At 40.7% G+C, this 22,321-nt stretch overlaps 3 protein-coding genes across 9 annotated transcripts in view; 2 read left to right on the forward strand and 1 right to left on the reverse strand.

The window, feature by feature from the left end:
- The window catches only part of ESYT3 (extended synaptotagmin 3), a 37,959-nt gene extending 36,386 nt beyond the window's left edge, over positions 1-1,573 (forward strand). The window contains exons 21-23 of the mRNA XM_083407830.1: positions 1-106; positions 503-552; positions 793-1,573. Of these exons, the coding sequence (XP_083263956.1) occupies positions 1-106; positions 503-552; positions 793-838 (202 nt within the window). The 3' untranslated portion in view covers positions 839-1,573. The remainder of the gene's footprint in view (positions 107-502; positions 553-792) is intronic.
- Positions 57-21,364, reverse strand: CEP70 (centrosomal protein 70). Of its 5 annotated transcripts, none has more exons than XM_083409358.1 (18): positions 21,190-21,364; positions 16,784-16,857; positions 15,909-16,010; positions 15,111-15,210; positions 14,101-14,224; positions 13,011-13,191; positions 12,556-12,725; positions 10,591-10,650; positions 10,256-10,358; positions 9,146-9,234; positions 8,563-8,634; positions 7,740-7,839; positions 7,133-7,306; positions 6,017-6,163; positions 5,306-5,474; positions 4,258-4,372; positions 2,655-2,734; positions 57-1,782 (listed from the first exon to the last, which is right to left on the reverse strand). In XM_083409358.1, exons 2-18 carry the CDS (start codon positions 16,790-16,792, stop codon positions 1,724-1,726), a joined length of 1,854 nt encoding a protein of 617 aa, XP_083265484.1. In that variant the 5' UTR covers positions 16,793-16,857; positions 21,190-21,364; the 3' UTR covers positions 57-1,723. The 5 variants fall into 5 exon arrangements, with proteins under 5 accessions (XP_083265484.1, XP_083265485.1, XP_083265482.1 ...); XM_083409359.1 differs by lacking the exon at positions 21,190-21,364 and adding an exon at positions 18,522-18,604 and having other exon boundaries at positions 15,111-15,207; XM_083409356.1 differs by lacking the exon at positions 21,190-21,364 and adding an exon at positions 18,522-18,604.
- The window catches only part of FAIM (Fas apoptotic inhibitory molecule), an 11,384-nt gene continuing 9,008 nt past the window's right edge, over positions 19,946-22,321 (forward strand). The window contains exon 1 of one of the 3 annotated variants that reach the window (XM_083414078.1): positions 19,946-20,081. The gene's annotated coding sequence lies outside the window, so the exon portion shown is untranslated. The other 2 variants (XM_083414076.1, XM_083414077.1) reach the window with 2 other exon arrangements.

Raw genomic sequence — 22,321 nt, forward strand, 5'->3', positions numbered from 1 at the left:
GTTTGAATTTTTTGACACTCTGGAAGACATCAAGAAACGAGCCTTAGACATTGCAGTGAAAAATAGACGGCGATTTATTTCACATGAAAGGAAGGAGCTTGGAAAGGTATGGCACTGCTTTCAAAAGTTAAGACCATGAGGGCAAGTAAGCTGGTGAAATTGATTGCATGGCAGAAAGATTAAATATACTTCCAGTTGTGCCCCCTTTCTCACAACTTCTATTGCGTTCTTAAGAGAGAAATCTCCTGTACCCAACTAATCAAGCATTTGCTGCTATATTCAAAATTCTGGTGCTGTCACAACATACTCTCTGCATTAAAGAGCACGCCTGCATTCCAAGGATGGTTATAACTCAATAAAAACTTGCTTGCAGGTTCTATGCCTGGTAATCATCTCTACTTATTTTTGAACCATTTATCTGTAATTCAGACAGTTAATGAAAATACTCAAACAAGTTATTTGAAATATCTTTTAACTTTTGATTTGTTTGCTTGTTTTGAAGGTGCTGATTGACTTGTCAAAGGAAGACTTAGTCAGGGGCTTCTCTCAATGGTATGTTTACATTTACAGGTTATAAGAACATAACAAAAAAAAGTTATAGTAGGGCATCAAAAGGTTATAACTAAAACCTATATATGTGGTAGTTTCAATGCCTGCACAGTTCCTACAATTGTTATGGATCACCTCTAGTCTAACCTTACTAGAAAAATCAGCTTTAAAAAGTGGCGGGGGGGGGGGGGGGAATGTCTGTCCAGCAATTTGTGTAATGCAATTCTGTTCTTTCTTCTGTAGGTATCAGCTGACAAGAAACGGACAGCCTGGACAGCCCCAAAGTTGATACCTGTTGCCTGATGAACAGCTGGAGCAAGTGTACATATGTATATTTTGAACTTTTTAATTACAAAATAGCTTTGTAATTTTTTATTTATCTTCATCACATTGTTTAATACACTTCTATAAAATATTTATTCAAGATGCACTGTTTTGGCAATAGTTCTGCGGTCACTTGCGATGGCAGTACTGCTGGCAATAATACACAATTAAAATGAACATTCATATGCACACCTGTGGCATACATTGGGTCTTCAGTCTAGGAAATGCTTCCAGGTTGTAGTGCAGTACAGTGCTAGCACACCTCACTTGGAGCTCTAGCAGAGAGGCAACTGCTGAATGAAACAGGTGGTACTTAAAGACCACCACCTCTGAGTATATTTGACTGAGAAGCAGAGACCTCAGGAACCTTCTGTAATAACAGAGGGCTATATAAAACTTTCACACTGATTATATACTGTTTTGATAAGAATATGTCACTATTTGCTCTGCACCCTCTTCCTGAGATGGGGGCAGCAGGGGGTATGTGTGTGATGACTGTTACTTCAGTGCCAGCTTTTTTTTTTTAGCCAGTGCAGGGATGACTGGAAAACTGTTTTTCAGCTACAGTCTTCTGGTTCACAACCAAAGTGCATTCTGAACCCCTACAATCTTAAACTATATTTATTATGCCAAAGATGCATGTGTTTTCTGAAATTAAACTGAGTACAAAACTGATTTTAATAAAGAAACTTAAACACTGTGGTATTGTGGCTTTTTGGAGAGGAAAAAAAATCCATTGGACCATTATGTGTGAATATCAAAATTTCAATAGTTAAAACCTTTTATTCAACAGCTATACACACACACAGAGGTAGGTAAGTATTAAGTTGAGACATGGCTTACATAATCATCAGGCTTTCCATTTCAGCTTCTGCACAGCAGGTACTATATCTGTCAGATTTCTGACCTCTGAAATGAGAAAAGTGATTGTTATATGCAGTACTTATTACAGTGCAAATCTAGATGACAATAACTTTGTGCAAAGTAATAAACTCTAGTTGTGTCTCCTCAGAAAGGGCAGGCTGTACAGGAGCTTACTGTAGCGTCAAAATGCCAGCCTGCTTCCCCAGCCCACCTAATATAACATTTAAGTATAAAATTGTTGTATATACCCAGCTACTGATGACATGGATGTTCCTTACAGCATTTTTTCAGTGGGTGGGTGGTCACTTCTTGTGTTTTGGTGAGTGATCTATTGCCTTGCCCCTACTTCTGTTTGCACCTCAGCCAAATAAGTTCTACCTAGCCATTTTGTTTTCAGCCACTCAAACATTTCCTATCTATTTCAAAAGCGGATGTGGAGATCTCCATTCTAGTAAAAATAAAGGGGGGGGGGATACAATAGACTATAATAGCACTACATAAATGGGGCTTGGGTGTTTTTTAAAAAATAAATACTGAGCTCTTGTGTAAGACTTTAGGATTAAAAATGGGAAAACCCAAATGGGAAATGATTTTGGCTCCCTCTCAAAAGGCAAAGTCCTAAATTTTGCATACTGGGAAACATGACAACGAAGGAGCTAGTAGGCAAGCTGCTGTATGCTTTAGGTGTGGGGGGTGGGGTAGAGTGAAAGGTACATTTGCAGGTATAGGAATACCTGTACACATGCCTAAAACTAGAAACGTTAGGGGACAGTAGCGATTGAGGAACCAGAAAACACAACTGAGAAACATTCCATCAAGCACTTCCTATTAGTATAGATAATAAATAACAGAATGCCTGCCTATGTCTGTTCTGATTCTGGGGAACCAGGAAGATGCAAGTTGGAGAAATCACTTACCTAGAATATGAAGCAAGTCTTCAATAAGACCTTTAAATGCTTGGAAAAAGTTGTCATGTTCTTTTAACTCGTCGACAATGCTGGAAAAAAAATCAATTGTGCCACATTCATTTCCCTGCAGTTTTCATTTCAGAAACTAACCCATTGAAATCTGTGCTTCCTTCCTCCCAGCTCTTCATATTCCAAGTTTCAAAATTCTCCTTATAAGAATTCTCCTTGATCAGATACATCTAGGGTCACCTGTTTCTAACACAATACTCACACTTCAGGCTACATCTCTGCGTATGGATGTGTTTTACCTTGAAACTGGGGCCAAATATGATTCTCTTCCCTTGCAATTACTCTATGGAGTATATGGCTACATGTAGCCAGCAATTTGAATAGTGTAAATTGGCAGAGCCATGCTACTTGCATCTTTAGCAGCTAGGAGTGTAGGTGCTTAACTGCTGCCTTGCAGTACTGCTGAAACATGAGAACACTTATCTAGCCTCTAAGAAAACAAACAATACCAAAGCTGTGCACTGCTTCTCTCTCCTTTTTAAATAGGGTAGTCAGCAATAATAGGATGTCTGTTTCCATGGGGCAGTGGCCCTCTGTCTGGCCTCACCAACTATGGCACTACACTCCAACAGCTTTCAACTGGCATGATGCAGCTTCTCCCCTAAAGTTTCCTCACCCCTGCTTTGCCACAACAGCAGGGAAAGGCTATAGTTTAAGGAATTTCCACAAAAGAAGTGTGTCACGTATACTCCAAGTGACCAACAAAGTTGTGCAGTCCATAGTTTATTAAAACCTAAGTCTGATCTCATGCAGAAGCCAAGTCACAATGGGCTGGGGAAGCAGTATTAACTTCAGATTACAAATCAAAAGGTAGCAGAAATAATATCACTCATCAATGGAGTATGAGATCATATATCATTGCAGCTATTCTATTGAGAGGGTCACAGTGCCCCCCCAAAAAGAAAACTTGATTCTTAGTCCTAGGATTAGATTAAAATGAGGTCCCATTATGGAATGTTCCATAACTACTTCTATGATGTCAATATATATGTACTTCAATTGCCACTGGCTATTTAACTGCAAAAGCAGTTGTGAAGGTCTTCTACAGCAGCCTTTGCCAGCATGGTACAGTAGACTAAAACGCCCATCAGCCCCATGCAACATGGAGCACCAGATTGACAAAGGTCACTTGACACAGCAGCGGAAGACTTGCCATAGCCTGATTCCACACAGAATGGGTTGCACCATAGCTGCATGGAGATGACCAATAAAATACTTTCTTAGGATAGCCAACTATTTGGTACCACCATCCAGATAAATGATGCCTTACCAGGACAAGGTTTTGCCCTGCTAGGCTCACAATCCAGAAACTGACACAAGGAAAGCAGAGGTAGAAGCAAACAGAATAAAGAAGTGTCCTTTTAGTTACATGCACATAGTCTTCCAAGCCACTAAGCCTGAGGGGTTATTCCAGAGGGTTCAAAAGGAAGTTATGGGTTTTGAGGGCCGATCTATTGAATGAAGTACTGAGAATGACCACAGCAATATGGATCTAAATGTATCATTCAAGAATTTCACTATGATTTATCAAGGGCTTGCATACCTTTGGATGTCAGGGGTGCCCAGCAACTGCTCTACCTGCTGGGACACATCCTCATTAAGCAGACTGCATAGCTTTCCAACCCTGTTGACCAGGACACTGGGTGGGGCAGAAGTATCTGGGAAGAAAACATCCATTTCAAGACACACAAACCAAGGAGCAATCTCACTGGAAGTGACTGCCAACACAAACACCCACACTAAATGTGGAATGATCCTCGAGCTTCCATTCCGGATACAGATTGTTTAAAAAAGCAATTACGATAAGGATACTGGGGGACAGGACCAAGCTTTGGGAGATACTGAACACAAAGAGCAGATCTGGGAAAGTACAACAGACACCCACACAGAAGCCAGACAATACTCTTCTTGATCCTGACGATCAATGATACATATCAAGGTAGGTGTCCCAAGCAAACAAGAGCAAATTGTCTTTAAGATAAAAAGACACATTGTTTAAGAGCTAGAGACACAGTGAAATTAAGAGAATACATTATAACAAAAAAGTTGATTATAATTATAGTGGTATTTAAGGATTTTTTGAAGTAAGCAAAATGAAGTGTGTTCTATTTGGCAATCACCAAGGCACCTAGTGCAGCAGTTCTAATCACAAATGCACTTTTTAAAAAGAGAAAACCATAAATTAAAATATAACATCATATCAAGTATAACCTATGGTCCTTCTGCTTTGCAAAACAGCATGGAATACCTTGTAACTGGGAGGGTGGAAGCAACATTTTTACATAATCATTAGGGTAGTGACTACATTATGACAAACATGTTAAATTAGGTAGTTTTTGAAAAAATCAATCTAAAGCAGGTCTAAAAAGTATGAGGCTGACTTTCAATGGTCTTTTGCAAAGTCCATATTTTAGACATGGAAATCATTTCCCACCACTACCCAAAACAAAAACAACAAAAACCAGAAAATCTGAGATTCTAAATCGTATTTATGTTTTAGCAGTTATTATGGCACCCTGCATTTATTATTTTTTATTATTGCATCCCAAGCTGAGGGATGCACATCGGAGGAAGGGAAAGATTATCCATACCTAGTTCTAAAAGATCACAGAGGTTTCTCATAGCATTGATCATTTCGCCAAGTTTTGTATAAACTTCATTCATGCGAGGATAAATTCCATTAATAGATTTCACATCAAAGAGCTTTTGAAAGTGAGACACCATTGCATACAAAGCTTCTTGGGAAGGCACACAACTTCTCTGTAGGATGCAAGACAAAAAGGGGGGCGGATGAAGTAGTTTTAAATCTTGGCTGAGGATGCATACAGAAACATTGAAGATGTCTTCCTCAAAACATAGAAGCGTTATCTAACTAAACAGTTACACTAGTGCAAGGAGTTTTATAAGACTTTAAAGGAATTAATTGGTTGGTTTTTATAAGTATAAGCAGAATCAGGACTGAGGTAATTAAAAACACCTAACACAGCCAAAGTGATAATTTGAAGCAAAATTCAATGAAGACCCTAATTTTCTACTGCATTAATGGAAGTGTGTCCTGTATCTTATCTGAATATTTGTACCAGATTTTTTTTTTTTTAATAGTACCATCTTTCCTGAACTCTGGAAGTTGTGGTTTATATTTTCTTGGTTTTCTTCTGAAAATGCCTTGCTATCTTTCACAACAAAAGGCGGCATATTAATAATTGTAAAATAAAATAAATACAGGGCTTGATACTAGCACATGCAAATAAATGAATTTCATACTAGAACTTTGAAAAGACATAGCTCTGGAACAAAATTACCTTTTCTTTATTTACTACTTCTTCGGAGATTTCATCTACCATGAGCTGAAGGTCTTCAACTCTAATATATTCACTGTTATCCTGCACCGTGACCATACACCAAGGCACTAGTTGCAGAAACAATTTTTTGAGGGACCTATGCAAAGTCTTGAAAGAGCAAGAAATTATTATTAGAAGCCACCACAGTGCCTGCTTTACTTAACATATTTTTGTGCACAATCCACACTCCCCTCTCTCGCTTGTGAGGCTTTGTGCAGTTCAGAAGGTGGGGGACAAGATGACCAGACCTGATGCCATTGGGTGAACTGCCTGGGATCCAGCCGATTCAGGGCTGGCGTAGCCCCACTACCAGAGCACTGTGTTTTGGGGCTTTTTGCTGGATCATGCCAGCAGGGAACCCACCAGCAAGCGGAAGTCGGCACTGGTGATATTTGCCAGGGCAGCTGGGTAGAGCAACCCCTCTACTTAATACAGTCTCCACCCAGTCCAGCATAAGGGAGGTTTGGATTGCTCTGCCTGTCTGAAAGTGATCCTTGTGTTTTGTGTGAGACATCCAAATCAGAACACATTTTTTTTGTTCTAAAAGTAAAAAAAACAGCTGCTTGAGCAGATGGAGATCAGATTAGGACCACAGGGCTGGGGGAGTACAGGGAGATATCTGACCTCCCCAAAGGTCATTTTTTCTAATTAAAATTTCCTCCAAAGCCATTTATCCTGTAGTTGAAAACAGAGAGCTGTTAGTATGTTCTTCCTAAAGGAGAAATGGCAGCTAGAAGGATTTTAACTATCAGGAAAACTATCAGGAGTAACTCGAATGGCCAGAATATGAGCACGTGCAATTTCTATTTAATGGTCAGAGCTCATTGTGTTTGTACTGTGAATTTTAAAAGGAGCAAATAATATATTAAACAACACACAAATCTTCAATGACATTTTGTTAAAAATGAAAAGGATGACATTCCTCTCTTTTGCTCCTCTCAGAAGAAGGAGGCAGCTTATCAGGATAATTAGTTTGAAATAAGTTGAAGACTATTATCTCTGGAAAACGCACAAGGCACACATCTGAAGAACTAGCTAGCTAGAGAAAGAAAGATTGAAATCAAAGACCATCCGTACCTTTAGGGCCATTAGCTGGTCAGCCCACATCTCAACTGTAAGAGGAAGGTGCTCAAATCCACATTCCTGCTCATCCCCTTTAGGGCAGCTTTGCGGCAACCCTTTCCGCTGCAAATGCGTGACCAACGGAGCTCTTCTTGGGCTTCTTATAATAGCGTCAATGCTGGACAACACCTTTAATGTTAAATATTTGTCAGAAAAACCACACAGCAGAAATTATGACAGATACTATTGCAGTGCTAAGTACACACTCTTATTAATATTAAAAATACAATAGAGGACTTGGCTTTCACAGGAGACTGGGGGTATTTTAAAATATCCAGTGAGCGGACAAACCAAGAACTGAAATCAAAGTCTGACCCTAGTTTGTTCTAGCTACAGTTAAATGAAACTGAAGTTTCCCAAGTTCAAATGTCAAGGAAAACTGCAGCAAGTTCAAAATTGGAAGCAAAAGCTTCAAATCTTCTCAGAGACACAAAAGGGGAGAGGTGGTATGAATGTGAGCTTGAGGCACTCCACAACTCATTCATGTAATAAGGGTGGAAAGACACCCTTATTTTGGAAATGAGTGCATTTTTAATAGCTCCTGCAATGGCACCCCACCTACCTGCAAGTATTTCCTGCAGGTTTCCTGCAGTACCCCTCCTGTAGTACTTTTACATTCTCTGTTTTCTTTCATGCTTTCTTCTTCATCAATCTCATGGGATCTATATTGCAGGTAAAAAAGAAAAAAGGAACTATAGCAAGAAGGGGGGAAATATTTCAAAAAATGCTTCTATAACCTCTCTTGCTTATATATTCAGCACACAAAATGAAATAGATGTATTTAAATTAGTTTGAAATGTACATTTCAACCCAGTTTTAATGCTTCATACAAATTATTGTCCCAACCACAAAAAGTGTAGAAGCGGAACACTTCTGAAATGTTCAACAACCGAGCGCAGCTTCCGATTGGCTGCAAGAACCTCCTGCCCTCAAGCGGAAGCCGCGTTGGACATTCGGCTTCCAAAAAACTTTGGAAAACTAGAGCATTTACTTCCAGGTTTTTGGCATTCGGGAACCAAAATGTTCCAAAACAGAAGCATTCAGGAGCCGAGGTTTGACTGTAGAAGACTAGCATAAGTGGTTGTTGGTGAAACCTGCAGTTCTCACCAACTTTCCCATCACTTCACACATGTGATTGAGTCTACAAGCACATCCACAATCTCCAGGGATAGTACTGAGACATGCTTTTGCTCTTATTCTTCACAACAGGGCTTTTGCTTTCCACCAGCCCATCTTTAGAACTACAGTGAAAGCTTGTGTGCCTCTGTTCTTTGGCTTTCTTTTAAGTCTGCCTGCCTTCAGAAGAAGGTTATTTCTAAAAGGCCCCTGCTTTCTCCATCTTCAAAACAGAGGTCTATTGTTAATGCTTAATGGAAATTAGTTACTTGATATTCTTCAGCGCTTTCTCCAGCTTCTTCACTTGATGTTTGTAAAATTTTAACTCTTGCACAGTTGGTCTAAAAGTGAAAAAAAAAATATCCAGTGCATTTCTAGAGAATCATAATTTTTAAAGTGAGAAGAAAAGCATGCCACCCTCCCTCATCAACCACTAAGTAGTATCTATGGAGACAGTTGCATATTTTGGATTTTTCCAGATTTGTGGAAGATTGCTTGCTGCTTCAGATGGATTTTCACCTCCCTCATAGGGCAACAGCTGCCCAGTGGGAAGGAATCCAGCAGAGAGAGGCAGGCAGGTAAAGACAACTTCAAAGCCAGCTCTAGCTAGATTTCTCTCACCTCCCACAGGGCCATCTGCCAGCAACCACCTACTGGGAAGAATCCCAATTACTTTTCATATGGTGGTTATTGTGGCTTCAATGTTTTGTTGGTTTTTTAGTTAATTTGAAGCTGCATCAGAAAGATATTTATTCTGAATAGGCTATAGATCACTTTTACTATTAAAGAAATAATTACATTGTGAAGCAGCTATGCTTTCCTAACAGCCTATAAAACATTCACACTATTTACCTGATTTCCATCTCTTTCCTGAGATTTGTATTTTCACGTAACAGCTGTTCATTTCTGGCTTTTGTTTCGATTATCTGAGTCTGGAAAGACTTCAAAAACTTTTATAATGAATATGTTGTCATATAAGCATTCATAATGTCACTAACCTATCTCAATTGTCTTCACAACAAGTGGGCTAAATAAGTCACTAATATACTGTACTATTGCTATATACTAAGGGACTTTACCAACAAAATGTTGAGAAATACTGACTTCCTCAAATAGTCACCTAGTGAGCTTACAAGTGAACTGTGGTTTGAATCAGGAACTCTTAAGTTTAAAATTCCATCTATTCAAATTTAAGTATATGACCATTTTCACTTTATCTCAAGTTATAAAACCAGGTGATAAAAGCCGAATATTACATATGATATTTTAAATTAAACAGCCAGTCAGTCATTGGGTTGGAAGCTGTTCCATGCTGTGCAAACAGCAACCAGATCACTGAAGGGTGCCCATCTCCACACAATATGCTGAGAATCAAACAGAAGGGACGATGCAAACTGCTGAGTTTTGTTTTAAATCAAACCAGGGATTAACTTTGGCAGGTTTTTTGGGGGGTGGGGTAGATTTAGAAAAGAACAATGGGAACCTTTATACAAGACTGCATGGGCTATCTCCCCTCCCACCAATAAACCTGGTGGCCTTGCTGGACACATGTTTGGTAAGCGCAAGAAGGGGCGTACACACAACAGCTCCTTCACATCGGTAAGTACACACAACAGCTCCTCCACACTGGGGGCGGGGGCAGGATTGTCCCTTGCACAGAGGAACTCTATGTGCAAAAGGAGCCGTTGTCAAAATTCCCCAGCGATCGGCTGCTATATACTATGCAGCCACCCATTGCAGAAGCGATCCATCTGGCAGTCATCCGGGGGAGAGCGACAGACATCCAAGAAATATTTGTCCCAAGGTAGAAAACAGCCTGGGAACAGCTACTGGGAGGGGAGGTCATTGGAAGACTGCCCCTCATGCATCTTGTCTTCAGCATAAACCTGAAGTGGACACCTTTAACTTCCTCTCTAGAAGTTGGACAGTTTCTACATCCATGGGTACCTGCTTGTGCCTTACCATGAGTAGGGCTTTGTAATTTGGAGTGGCATCTATGTCCTTCAAGAATTCTTCCTCATTTTTCCCTTCTCCTTGTGTATGATCAGGCTCTCTGTTATATCTCCTAGGAAGGAAATCCAAGTTAAAATGTGTTCCACTACAGTGAAAAATACTAAAATTACAAAACTAGAAATCATTTGATCGGTGAGACCTATTCCGCAAGACTAACCTGAATAGCTGATCTATTCAGCCATCGATACATCACCACCGAGTCACTCATTTTGTATCAATGACTTTTCCTATTCATCTTTTTTATCGTATTATGGAACTCCTCCTAACATGAGTTCTTTTCTTACCTTAATTCTTTTCTCACTTGCTTGATCTGAGACTCATAATGGTCAATTAAAGAACAAATCCTAGAAAGAAACAAGGGAAAGCACACCATAAGAGTGGCAATCCAATTTTAGTATATAAACAAAATATTATTATTATTAGCAATAATGATGACAATGTAGCTATATCATACGAAATGTTCCAAAATATATTCCACTACTATGTATTCTTCAGAAGAACAACTCTTTATAAAATAAAATACATACAAGCAATTAGTACCGTAATAAATACAATTGGGCAAATGGAATGGATCTAATATGGGAAAATCTAAAATCAACTTGTACCATAATTAACTTTTGTCTTCAAGTAACTATTACTATGCAGTGCAAGCATATGTAACTCATTTTCCCTCCTAGCAATCAATCCTTTTTCAGAAGCTCTGGGACCTGAGTTCAAAACAGTAGCAAGATGGATGAGGGGGAAGAAGGCCCAGACCCTGAAGGAGGCCACCAGCCCCCACACTTCCTGAAAGGATGTAGGCAAAAAACAGAAGACACTTAGAAGAGAAAAAACAAGCGATAGTAATGTCTCAGACTCTTTCTATCTCTTCCAACAACTCTCCTCAGAAATTTATCAGGGTGTGTACTTGTGATTCTATTTTAATATAAACACTTAAACCAAACTAAGATATCTTTGTTGAATATTCCCCTGCCCCAGCAAGAAAAACATTTCAGTTCTAACTATTTATGACAAGTTAGAAAAGCTTTTCAGATACTTACATAACATGTAATGTTAGTTTTGTTTACTAAAAGTAAGTGGAAGAAACACACAAAATCAGATCTCCATCAAGTTTGGGTAGTAGAGGGGTTTTTTCTCAAAAAAGCATCACCACTGCAGATTTTACAGAATGCTTTGTACTCTTCAGGAATTTACAGTATTTGTCATACAGTGATCTACGAGGTGAGCTAATTTTGTAAAAAAATAAATCAGACTAACAGTACATAACAAGTCAATGTATTGCTGCTTGGAACTAGCTTTGTTATAAAGCCAGAGATTATTAGAAATTTTCTTCCTTTTGCTGCCACCCTGTGGTAGTTCTGATTTTTTCCCTATGGACCTTCTTTGGAGTAATAGGCTGCATAGACACCATACGTTTAAAAAACATGCCTTCCCCCAAAGAAGCCTGGGAACTATAATCTGTTAAGGGTGCTGGGAATTGTAGCTCTGTGAGAGATAAACTAAAGCTCCCAGGATGATTTGGGAGAAGTTATGTTCTTTAAAAGTATGGCACATGTGCAGCCTGAATATTAAAATTTGGGGGTATATTTATTAAACATATAGGGTGGTAGTCAACTAATTTTTACGCAGAGTAGACAGGGTAAAGCAATGACCGTAACTAACCTAGATCTATTAATTTCAGTGGGCTTACTCTAAGTAAAAATTAGTTGAATACTACTCATAGACTATAAAAATACACAAGATTTTAAATGGCACCACCAGGATTGTCCTACATCTCCTTATTCACCGCAAGGCAACACAACATCCACAGAGGTGGCAGCAACATCACCACTACAGGTAAAGTACTTGGTCCCAAGTACCTGCAAAGTACAGGTAGAAGAAGAAGAGGAGTTTGGATTTGATATCCCGCCTTTCACTTCCTTTAAGGAGTCTCAAAGCGGCTAACAATCTCCTTTCCCTTCCTCCCCCACAACAAACACTCTGTGAGGTGAGTGGGGCTGAGAGACTTCAAAGAAGTGTGACTGGCCCAAGGTCACCCAGCAGCTGCATGTGGAGGAGTGGAGACGTGAACCCGGTTCCCCAGATTACGAGACTACCACTCTTAACCACTACACCATTATTACCAAGAATGGCCAGAAATCCTATGCAACTCCCAAGTAAGCTCATGCTTCAGATTACAGTGAGAAATACTTAACTTGCAAATGTTAAGATTTGCACAAAACTCTCACAAATTATCCAGAATTACTTACTGCTGATCCAAGTGAGTTCTTGGAGCTTGTTTGCAGAACTGCCGGAATATTTTTTTCTGTGTAGCCAAACGCTCCTCCTCCTCCATGTCCATCTTTTTAAGCTCTTTTTCCAAACGGGCAATAGTCTCTTCTTGCTCTCGGAGCTTGTTGATCTGTTGCTGATTCTTTGCCTGCAAGCAGAACACAAGGGAATCACAGAAGGCAGAACGGTCCTAAGAAGGGAGGTAAATGCTAGGCCAGAATTCATTTGCTCTGTCCTTTCTAAAAGAAGTCTCCCACTTTCTTAAAAGAGGTAACTCGTTTTATTCTTTTTCCTGCAAGTACATTTTAAAAGTGCATCACCTATAAGGTCAAAACATTCTGCCATGACATACTGTACAATGGTATCGATTCTGTGATCAGTAATCCCCTGACATGATTAACTTATAAATTCCACATCTCTACTAATTAAGTACCTGTGAAGCTTGCTGATCTTTCTGAAGCTCCTTGACTTGGTTCTGCTGCTCACAAGCATGAGCTATAGACTTATCTTCCAGCTGACAGATTTTCTGTTTGACGTTTTCCACAATGATGTCGAGCTCATTGGCTCGTTGTTCCTGCCGAGAAGCCCGACTTCGTTCTAAACGTAGTTCATCTCTTTTTTAAAAAATAAAATAAAATAAATAATAAATTCCTTCAGTGAAAACTACAAGTCACTAAATGAATTTAATCTGAATTAAAGTTTTCCAGATTAAAGTATTTAATCTGAATTAAAGAATCTGCATTTAAAAGACAATATAAATAAGTTCTCCTGGAGGATTTTCCGTTTTCTTATTGCTTTTCACATGCTGTAAGTACATGAGCCAAAGTGAAGCATCAGTTTGGGAAACTCGACTTGATGAAAAACAAGCCACATGTTCTTTCCTCGCTCTTTGAAGAACAAGGCATACTTCTTCACATTGGAGAATGGACACAGGGACAAATCCTGACCTATCATGTAACCCCCAATAGCTGGCATTCCTGTGCAGGAATGAGAAGAATGCATGGAGAAGCTTCCAAAATGCCGTAACGGGCATGTCAGAACTTTTAAGCCACAAAACAAGTGAAATAGAGCAGTTGTGAGCAAGACTTTGTGAAAGCTAGGAAGCAGAAAAATTGACAAGTCAATGTAGCAGAAGTAAGTAAAAACTGCTATAGTGGATCAGGGCATTTAGTCCAGGTTTTCCCCCAACTTTGTGCCCTCCAAATCTCTTAAGATTACAGCTCCCATGAGCACCAGCCAGCACAGCCAAGGGTAAGGGATAATGGGAGTTGTTGTACAGCAGCCTCTGGAGGGCATCATGTTGGAGAAGGCTGATCTAGTATGACATTCTGCTTTCAAGAGCAGCCTGCCAGTCTCCCCTGCAACAATTCTACCACTGTAAAGAAAAACATGGCAAGAGTGAAGAACTCTGATTAGCAAAGAACAGAGGTGAAGATGGTCCCCTTCCAGCCTCTAGGCTGGTTCAGAACTCTCTGCATTGAGCCTGTTAGATGCCGCAGAAGAATTCTAAGAAACATTATTACCTAATCTGGCGATTTTCTTCTATCAAGCCACGAACTATTTTACGTTGACGCTCTGTTTCTTCCATTAATGATCTCAATGCATATCGTATTGCTTGCGAAGTCTGTCTGTCCATAACAATCCTATCTGCAAAGGTTTTTTTTTATTTTAAAAAGTCACTATTATTATTATTATTATTATTATTATTATTAATTTATTTCTTAAATTTTTATAGCACCCTATATCCGCAGGTCTCAGGGCGGTTCACAGGATAAAATACCGATATAAAAACACAGAATACATAATCAAAATAAAAACAAGAACAATCCAATAACACACACACACACACACACACACACACAGAGCAGAGGAATATTTTTGCCTGGTGCCTTAAAGTGTATAATGAAGGTCCCAGGTGAACCTCCCTGGGGAGAGAGTTCCACAAATGGGGAGCCACTGCAGAGAAGGCCTGTTCTCGTGTTGCCACCCTCCAGACGTAATGTGTTGCCACCCTCTGGAAGAAGCACACAAAGAACAGCCTCAAAACATGATCTCAGGGTCTGGGTAGGTTCATATGGAATAAGCCAGTCCTTGAAAAGCTCATTAAAAATACCACATTTTATAACAAATGTCTCAAAACAGGCCACTGAAATGAAGAAGGCACATTGTGGCAGAGGTGCCTGTAGGAAAACAGTAAGTGCAGGTTAACATCTCCAGATGGCTTAAACAAGAAAGCAGTGTGTTTGTTTTTGATACTTCGTAGTGCTTGAGCCAGGTGGAGGCATCCTCCAAAAAATAAATACATGACATCTATCATTTGCCTTGGTCCATACTAATTTTCTACATTTTGTATGTAGATTAAACCAAGTAACATAGCTGTAGTAACATAGCTGATCATGCACACTTCCCTTGCAACCATATAATATGAACAACACTGTGGACACTTGAAAATTCACATCTTCAAGCAATTAGAAAAGTGAAAAATTCAACTGAAGGCTGATTTACAGTTTCTTTTCTAAAACAGATGTTTTACCTGCTATGTTTCTGCTAGTTCCAGGTTTATCAAGGTACACAGGTTTTAAGCCATGTTGCCTTAATAACTTATTTAATTTTCCCCATTCTTCTTGCTCCTGCTTAAAGTCAGACAAAATGGAAAATATTGTGAGTTTCTTCATGCTAGAGTATACATCTTTTTCTTGTTTGTTCTCTAATTTCCTTCTCTCCTAATTATTCACTCAACACCACTTCCAAACACCACTGCCAAAATACCTAAGGCAGCAAATGTGCCACAATGGCAGACTATGAACCCCACATCACAACATTTTATGAGTTTCAATTGCATCCATTTTGGTCATAAGTGAAAGCATCTCCTCAATTTGTGATAACAAATTCCTTCACTGAGCAATACCATAAAAACACTTCTTGCTTTACTGTAAAATGGGGTAAAAGTAAACTGTATAGAACTTATATTTTATTAATTTCACTACATTCATGTTAATTGTGTTTTTTATTCCCACTTAATTTCCCCAGGTTCCCCTCCTCCATAAAAGTTCATCCCAATTAAAGGCTTGTTATGAGCCTTCTTTATATATTCAACCACTCTGACCCATTCATAATTCCATATGCACAATTAAAAAAAAAGAAAAATCAAGCAACTGAAAAGACAGAGAAAGGGAGAGAGAAAATACACCCTCAATATTCCCCTCAAATGGCTCCCTGTTTCACGCATGTTCAACAGTCATCATCTATTTTAAGACATTCTACAAGAGCCCAATTAATTCAATGCAAAATGTTCTACACTTTGAGAAAGTATAACTTTCTAACTTCTTACCTCATCCATTCTCTGACTACCATTAGACATTCTTTCTGGGCAGGAATGTATCATCATAGAACCTGATGCTGCCTCTGTTGGCAAGCTACAACTTTGAGAGCTCTGAAAACCGAACAAAAGGAATGTGTTAAAAACACAACAAAATGCTATGTATATCTACTCTACTTAGTGGCGCTTACTCCCCAAAAAGTGGATATAGGATTGCAGCCGTGGATGCATACTACTGTATAGAAGCTTAGAAGGAGGAACAAGAGATCCAAGTCTTATGCGGAATTCTGATAGCATGATCTTTTAAGATTCCTTTGGATTTCATTTTTAAAAAATATGCAGACTTCATCTGAAAAACACACATTTTTGTACAGCTTTAATCTGGTTATTTTTCTGCTTTACAAAGAAAAGGAAAAGGAAACTGGGCACAGATTAATAAACAGTTAGATAGTATTTGCATACATAGAATCCAGATTTAGAGAAATACAGAACATCACTTGGTAGTCATGTTGAACTCAAAGGGCTTACTCCCCAGTTACTGAGAGTAGGATTCCAATTGTAAATAGGATTCACCTAACTTTCTTCATGTAAGGTTAAACTATGGCCTAGCAGAACAATGTGCAAACATGTCTGCTCAGAAGTAAGCCCAACTGAATTCAATGGGACTTACTCCTGAGAAAGTGAGTACAGACAGTAGACTAAATAACATCTTGTCGTGCAATTTATTATAATGTGTGGGGATAAATGCCTTCTTCCCTCAACACTTCAAACATTTTAAAGAATACATTATACATATAATATACCAAAGGTTATTGTACTATTGCTTACCAATTCTTTTAAAACGAATTGTCAAATGTACAGTTATGAATTATCTAAAATTCAAATACCTCTGCCATAGTAAATTGTTTTGGAGCCTTAGTTTCAGCTGATTAGTGGTCAATATTCTGATCTCTTCTGTAATCTGAAAATACATTTAGGAGAAAAATATGGTGAAACATATTGGAGGAAAATTTGATATGAACAAATTTTACATGTGGCAATATTATAAGTTCTTATTTCCCCTTCTGTTTTCTATTTCAGATGGATGAAGTCTGCAAAGGGATTGTTGATTATCCTTTAGCATAGAGGTCCTTCACAGGGAAGTCCACATTATCACTGAATAAAAACCGCTTTAGTTCAAACTTATTACTGATGCAAGTACAACACAGTATTACTGATGCAAGTACAACACACTGCCCAGCACAACAGAGAAACAACCTGAAAGCACCCACCTTCCAATTTAAGACTCCTGCACATTCTTCAAAAAATCATAAGCAAGAGCAAAACAGGGCTCATTGCACATCTGAATAGCAGCATAATAGCTGTGGGTGATTAGAAACAGTGGTGATTCTACTGTTCAGTAAAGAGGAAAGTGATCTTTTTGCCAGTTGGGTTGGTGCCTGTTTGCTTTATATGTGTGCATGTGACTGAGATGTCTGCACAGGTTGTGCAAAAGGAAGCTTGTTCCATGTTTTGGGGTATGCGGTTTTTGCCTTTGAGGAGGATTTTTTTTGTTTCTTGCGGGGGGGGTCTGTATTACTGTCTGCGGGTATGTGTGGGTTTGCTTGTCATCTGTGGGTTTTGGGGTAACTTTGCCTTTTGTGCGTGTGGATTTTTGGGACAAATGAGTCACTTTTGCCTGTCTGGGTTTGTGAAGAGTGCTTCTGGGGATGGTAAAGTGGCTTTTGTCTGTTTGTGGGTTTTTTGCCTTTTTGTGGTGGTTGGCTTTGTAGAGTGGGTGGGTTTTGCCTGGTTTTCTTATTTGATTTATTGGATGGCTTTATATACTGTCTTTCTGCCAAGGTGGTTTACAATTTTAAAACACTAAAACAAATACAGTGGTACCTCGGGTTAAGTACTTAATTCGTTCCTGAGGTCCGTACTTAACCTGAAACTGTTCTTAACCTGAAGCACCACTTTAGCTAATGGGGCCTCCTGCTGTCGCCGCGCTGCCGGAGCCCGATTTCTATTCTTATCCTGCTGCAAAGTTCTTAACCTGAAGCACTGTTTCTAGGTTAGCGGAGTCTGTAATCTGAAGCGTATGTACTGAGGTACCACCGTACTTATATAGAGTAATAGTTGGGCCAACTACGAGGAGCTGATGGTTATATGTATTCCCTGGCCTGAAGGGCATTTATGCTGGTGAAAGCACATGCAAGGTTTCAAGTTACTAAAAAAAACTGCAGAAAACAGTGTTGCCTTTTACCTGCACACGCTAGAGTTTAAGCGGGTTTGAATATTCTTGGGGCAGAAGCCGAGAATCGATGAGCAAGTTTGTTTATGCTGCAGAGGCGTATTTGTTTTATTTGTTTTTATCTTCTGAGGTTGCAGCTCATGTGGCAAACAAGAATATAAATTAAAGCCCTTACTATACTTCTAGTAAACGCTGTCTGTGCAAAGAGGCCTAAAAATGAAAAGCACCAGCACATGTAAAAACAATAACATCTCCCCACAGGCTCCCCACCCGCCGCCGCCGCCTCCTTTTCCCTCCACCAACACCTTTAGTTCCCTTTGGGCCCTTGCGCCTTCCTTTGACACGTGTCCTCACTTTTACTTGCTCACATCGAGAACTCAAAAACCCATTACCTGGCGCGGACGATTCAGCCTCTTCTTTTCTGCAGCAGCCCGGGGCTGTGCCTCTCCCAGCCGTTATAGGCGGGCTTTGCAGCTTCAGCTGCGGGTTGGAGGAAATCCTCGCAGCAAGGCCGCCCCCAGGGTTGGGCTTCAGTCTCCTCCCCTTCTAAATATGGGCGCCTTTCGGCTCCATCTAGGGACTGGGAGGGAACCATTTCTAAAGAGGAGCTGTCAATCCCACGCAGGTTTTACTCTCTGAGCTTGGCTCGCTCGCTCCTCTTTACTTGGCGGCCGCAGGTAAAAGATGCTGCGCTTTATACTGGAGACAAATACCTCACGTTTTCTACACACTCTCTCTCTCTCTGACAGCAAGATGGCCCATTTTGCTGGTGGCGCTCCAACGCCTTTAGCAGTTGCCCCCCCCCCCCGTGCATCTTACTCAACAGGTGAAGCTTTCGCTCACTATCCTATGTCTTCAGGGCAGCCATCTGTCGTGGGTGCTCTTGCACCAGATCAGACAAATAAGATAAGATCGAGGCTATCGAGGTTCCCTCCAACTCTACGATGCAGTGAAAGCTGCACCTGTTGCATTTCCCCTCTCATACGAGTACCAAAGGAGATTGTGGAGGACAAAAGGGCACTTGTGGGGAATTCTGTCACGAGCCCCCGGGAATTTAGTTCCCTTCCAACATTACTGGGGCTCCGTCGATGGGTGCGCTCGGTGATTAACAGGGGAAAAGTCACCGATCAACAGTTTCGTTTTTGCTGTTCCTTAAAGGCAAATCGCTCTCACATTAATCTGAACCGTAAAACTGTAGTCGTTATGAACGACTATAATCTGGGAATTAAATCCCATTGGAAGCAGTCTGGTTTATTTACTTCTGAGTAAAATGTATGCAGGATTGGGTTTTTAAGACTTTTTGAATTTTCCACACCTATGGCTAGGGCACGTAGCAAACTCTCCCAGATGAGAATATACAATAGCAGCCGCCATCCTGTATTTCTTTGCTACAAGCAAACATATAAGGATAACTCTTGCTTGCCTAGAAAGAATTACATTCCATTTCTAGACTATTCGACACTATCTCTTTCCAGCAATCCGAGAGAAAGAAAAGTACTGCAAAACTCAGGCAGCACGGAAGAAAAACCGCCTACGCCTGTTCCTCGGAAATAAATCCGAACTGGATTGTTATTGTTTTTTCCTTCTCCAAAGGGACTATAAATCCTAATTTAGGAACAAGCCCTATCCGCCTTGCAGCTGCTTCATGGGAAAAGAGTAAGGAAAAGTAATGATGGAAGAAAAGGTGAAGGGGCGCTGAAGGAAGAACGACGAAGAAGCATCCTTTAATAAATTTAAGCGTGGCGCGGCGGGGAACAGTCAGCCCGCGTTGCTTTGGGAGCCTGAGGAGAAGAGGAGGAACTGGGGAGCGAGCAGCCGAGGCGTCTCCAGAGGTGGCGCTGAAGAGGGAGGCCTCCCTCGAGAGAAGGGAAGCTGCTCCACAGAGGCAGGGCGGGCGGGGGTGAGATGAAAGAAGCAGCCCGCTGACGGACAGGCGGGACGGAGCAAAGCAGGTGAGCTGCCGGGTGGAGGAAGGAAGAGGCGCTGGGCGGCCTCTCCCTCTCCTCCTCCTCCAGGCTTGGCCGCCATTTTGGGAGGGAGAGTCCGTTGCGAGCGGAGTAACGGTCTGGGAGAGCCGCGCAGGTATCTGAGGGAAAGGGAGGAAGGAGGGCAGAGTCGCCGTAACTCGTCGTGCCCCGCCCCGCCATTTTATCTCCTTCTCCTCCTCCTCCGCCTGGGTTGGAGTTGTTTGTAGCGCTACGGGCCCGTCGCCCATAGATACAGGTCCTCGCCTCTGTCCCCAGGAAAAAGGCCTCGCTTTCGGGAGGACTCCCTGGGGTGGGAGAAAGCGGGGAGGCCCTGTCACCAGCCGACACGACGGTTGGCCCGTCTTTTCCTCGCCCCCTCAATCCCAGCCCATCTACCCACCCCCTCCACCCCTTTACTGTGTGTATCTTTCAACTGCCCCGGCCTAGATAAATCCCTGTAAAATCCTTGAAAGCAGCAGACCGTTTGTTTGGCTCTGCCTTTATTACTCCGGATTAACAACCGCCACCCCTTACTCACAACGACTACCTGTGGCTGGAGTTCCCGCTTGGACTATAAAGAGGGGAGGGGGGCTGTGATTCATCCATTTGCTGATTTAAAAAGGCATCAGGGAGTTAATCCGGATTACATGACCATTTCTGTTCCGCTTTGCACACATATGCCCTAGAGACAAACTGCATTGCCCTTAGAAAGCGAGTTCAAGGACACAAACACTATTCATGGCTATCTTGACCCACTGTAACAACCCTTCCCTAGACTACGAACAACTTTTTTTTCTTTTACTCTGTGAGTGGAAGGATGAATGATGGTGAACCCACCTCTCCTAGTTATTTCAGATTAATCCAGGAATAAAGAAGCATCCTCTTGCAAAGGTAATGCACACTTAGATATACATCCAACTTTACTTGGCCTGAGCCACCAAATGCAGTACATAGAGAAAGCCTGGTGATGCTTCTTCTGATACCTCTGGTGACCCTTCCATTGAAGAATCTAGAATGCTATAAATGTAGATTGAGACATATTCTCCACATGCTTTTGCTATTTGAATTTGTGGCATGGACAGGGTTTTCTCACCTTCTCGTTCCTTGAATGTTGTTGTTGGCTACATCTGTCTGCCTCTGGAGACAATGGAAGAATGCGCCTTTGGGGGTGAAGTCAAGCCCTTGGAGAGTTACTGTGGCTGTAGAGACCGATACTTTGCTGCAGTTGGGGCAGATGAAGGAGTCTGGATATGCTATGGCATATGCACTATGGCCATAGCTGTCAAGTGTCCCTTATTTGAAGGGTGGTGTAGAATAGAACTATTAAACAAAATTGTAGTGGATGGAGATAGAGATTGGCACAATAAGCTGGCAATTACTGACATTTTCTATTGATGTCTAATCAATATCATTGCAGCAGGGAGTTTCATAGTTCAGCTTTTCTCACACTAAGTAGAGACATTGACCCTGGAGGTATTGTGAAACAGTCTCTACGTTTTAGGCAGAATTTGCTGACCCTAAGGCTCTGAAGAGGATTATATATATATATATATATATATATACATACAAGAAACAACTGGAGATGAGGAAAATACTTTTGAGAAGCATGAGTGGGGAAAGTACAAGTGTTTCTTGTACCCATCTCCTTCACTTGTACCCTCTTCTCATTCATTCCTCCTACCTCTTTTTACATTATCTTTTCCCTATAACTGCTTCTGCCTCCTATCTCCTCCTTCTATTCCTATTTTATTATTGCTCTTTAAAAATATAGGCCTTTTATCTCTGATTTTCTTCAGGGCCTCCTCTTCAGTCTTGATTTCACACAGTGTAATACTGGGTTGTTGCTTTTTTATCCTCCAGTTGCTATTTTATCCTCCAGGAACAAAAGATGGAGAAACGCAGTTAGGATAAACTAATATGAGGCAGCAGTATCAGTGGTTTTGATTGACAAGGAGTTTGCTTAATGGGAATTTCTCTTTAATTCTTAGATTTCAGTGTCTAGTCACACACAGGTGACATTATGACATCACTGGTCTATTTTTCCAGCACTCTTATCAGCCTGTAGCTGCTAGGTTTTCACTTGCTTGCCTGCCTAGCTTTATTGATATCTCCATTGTTGTCTGGCAGTAACAGGTAAGAGTTTCTTAATTGCTTGCTGTTCTGTGCAGGTGGATATCCCAGATGTGTGTGTGCATAGATAACTTCTCAAATAATGTTCCAAATAA

This window comes from Podarcis tiliguerta (assembly GCF_965153285.1).
Source record: "Podarcis tiliguerta genome assembly, chromosome: 1".
Classification (NCBI taxonomy): domain Eukaryota; kingdom Metazoa; phylum Chordata; class Lepidosauria; order Squamata; family Lacertidae; genus Podarcis; species Podarcis tiliguerta.

Excerpts from the sequence above, each read along its gene's own strand:
- CEP70 (XM_083409358.1), bottom strand. Across the intron at positions 10,651-12,555 it reads AGAACTCACTTGGATCAGCA|GATTTGTTCTTTAATTGACC; the intron begins GTAAGTAATTCT and ends GTTTCTTTCTAG. Across the intron at positions 1,783-2,654 it reads AGACTTGCTTCATATTCTAG|AGGTCAGAAATCTGACAGAT; the intron begins GTAAGTGATTTC and ends TTCTCATTTCAG.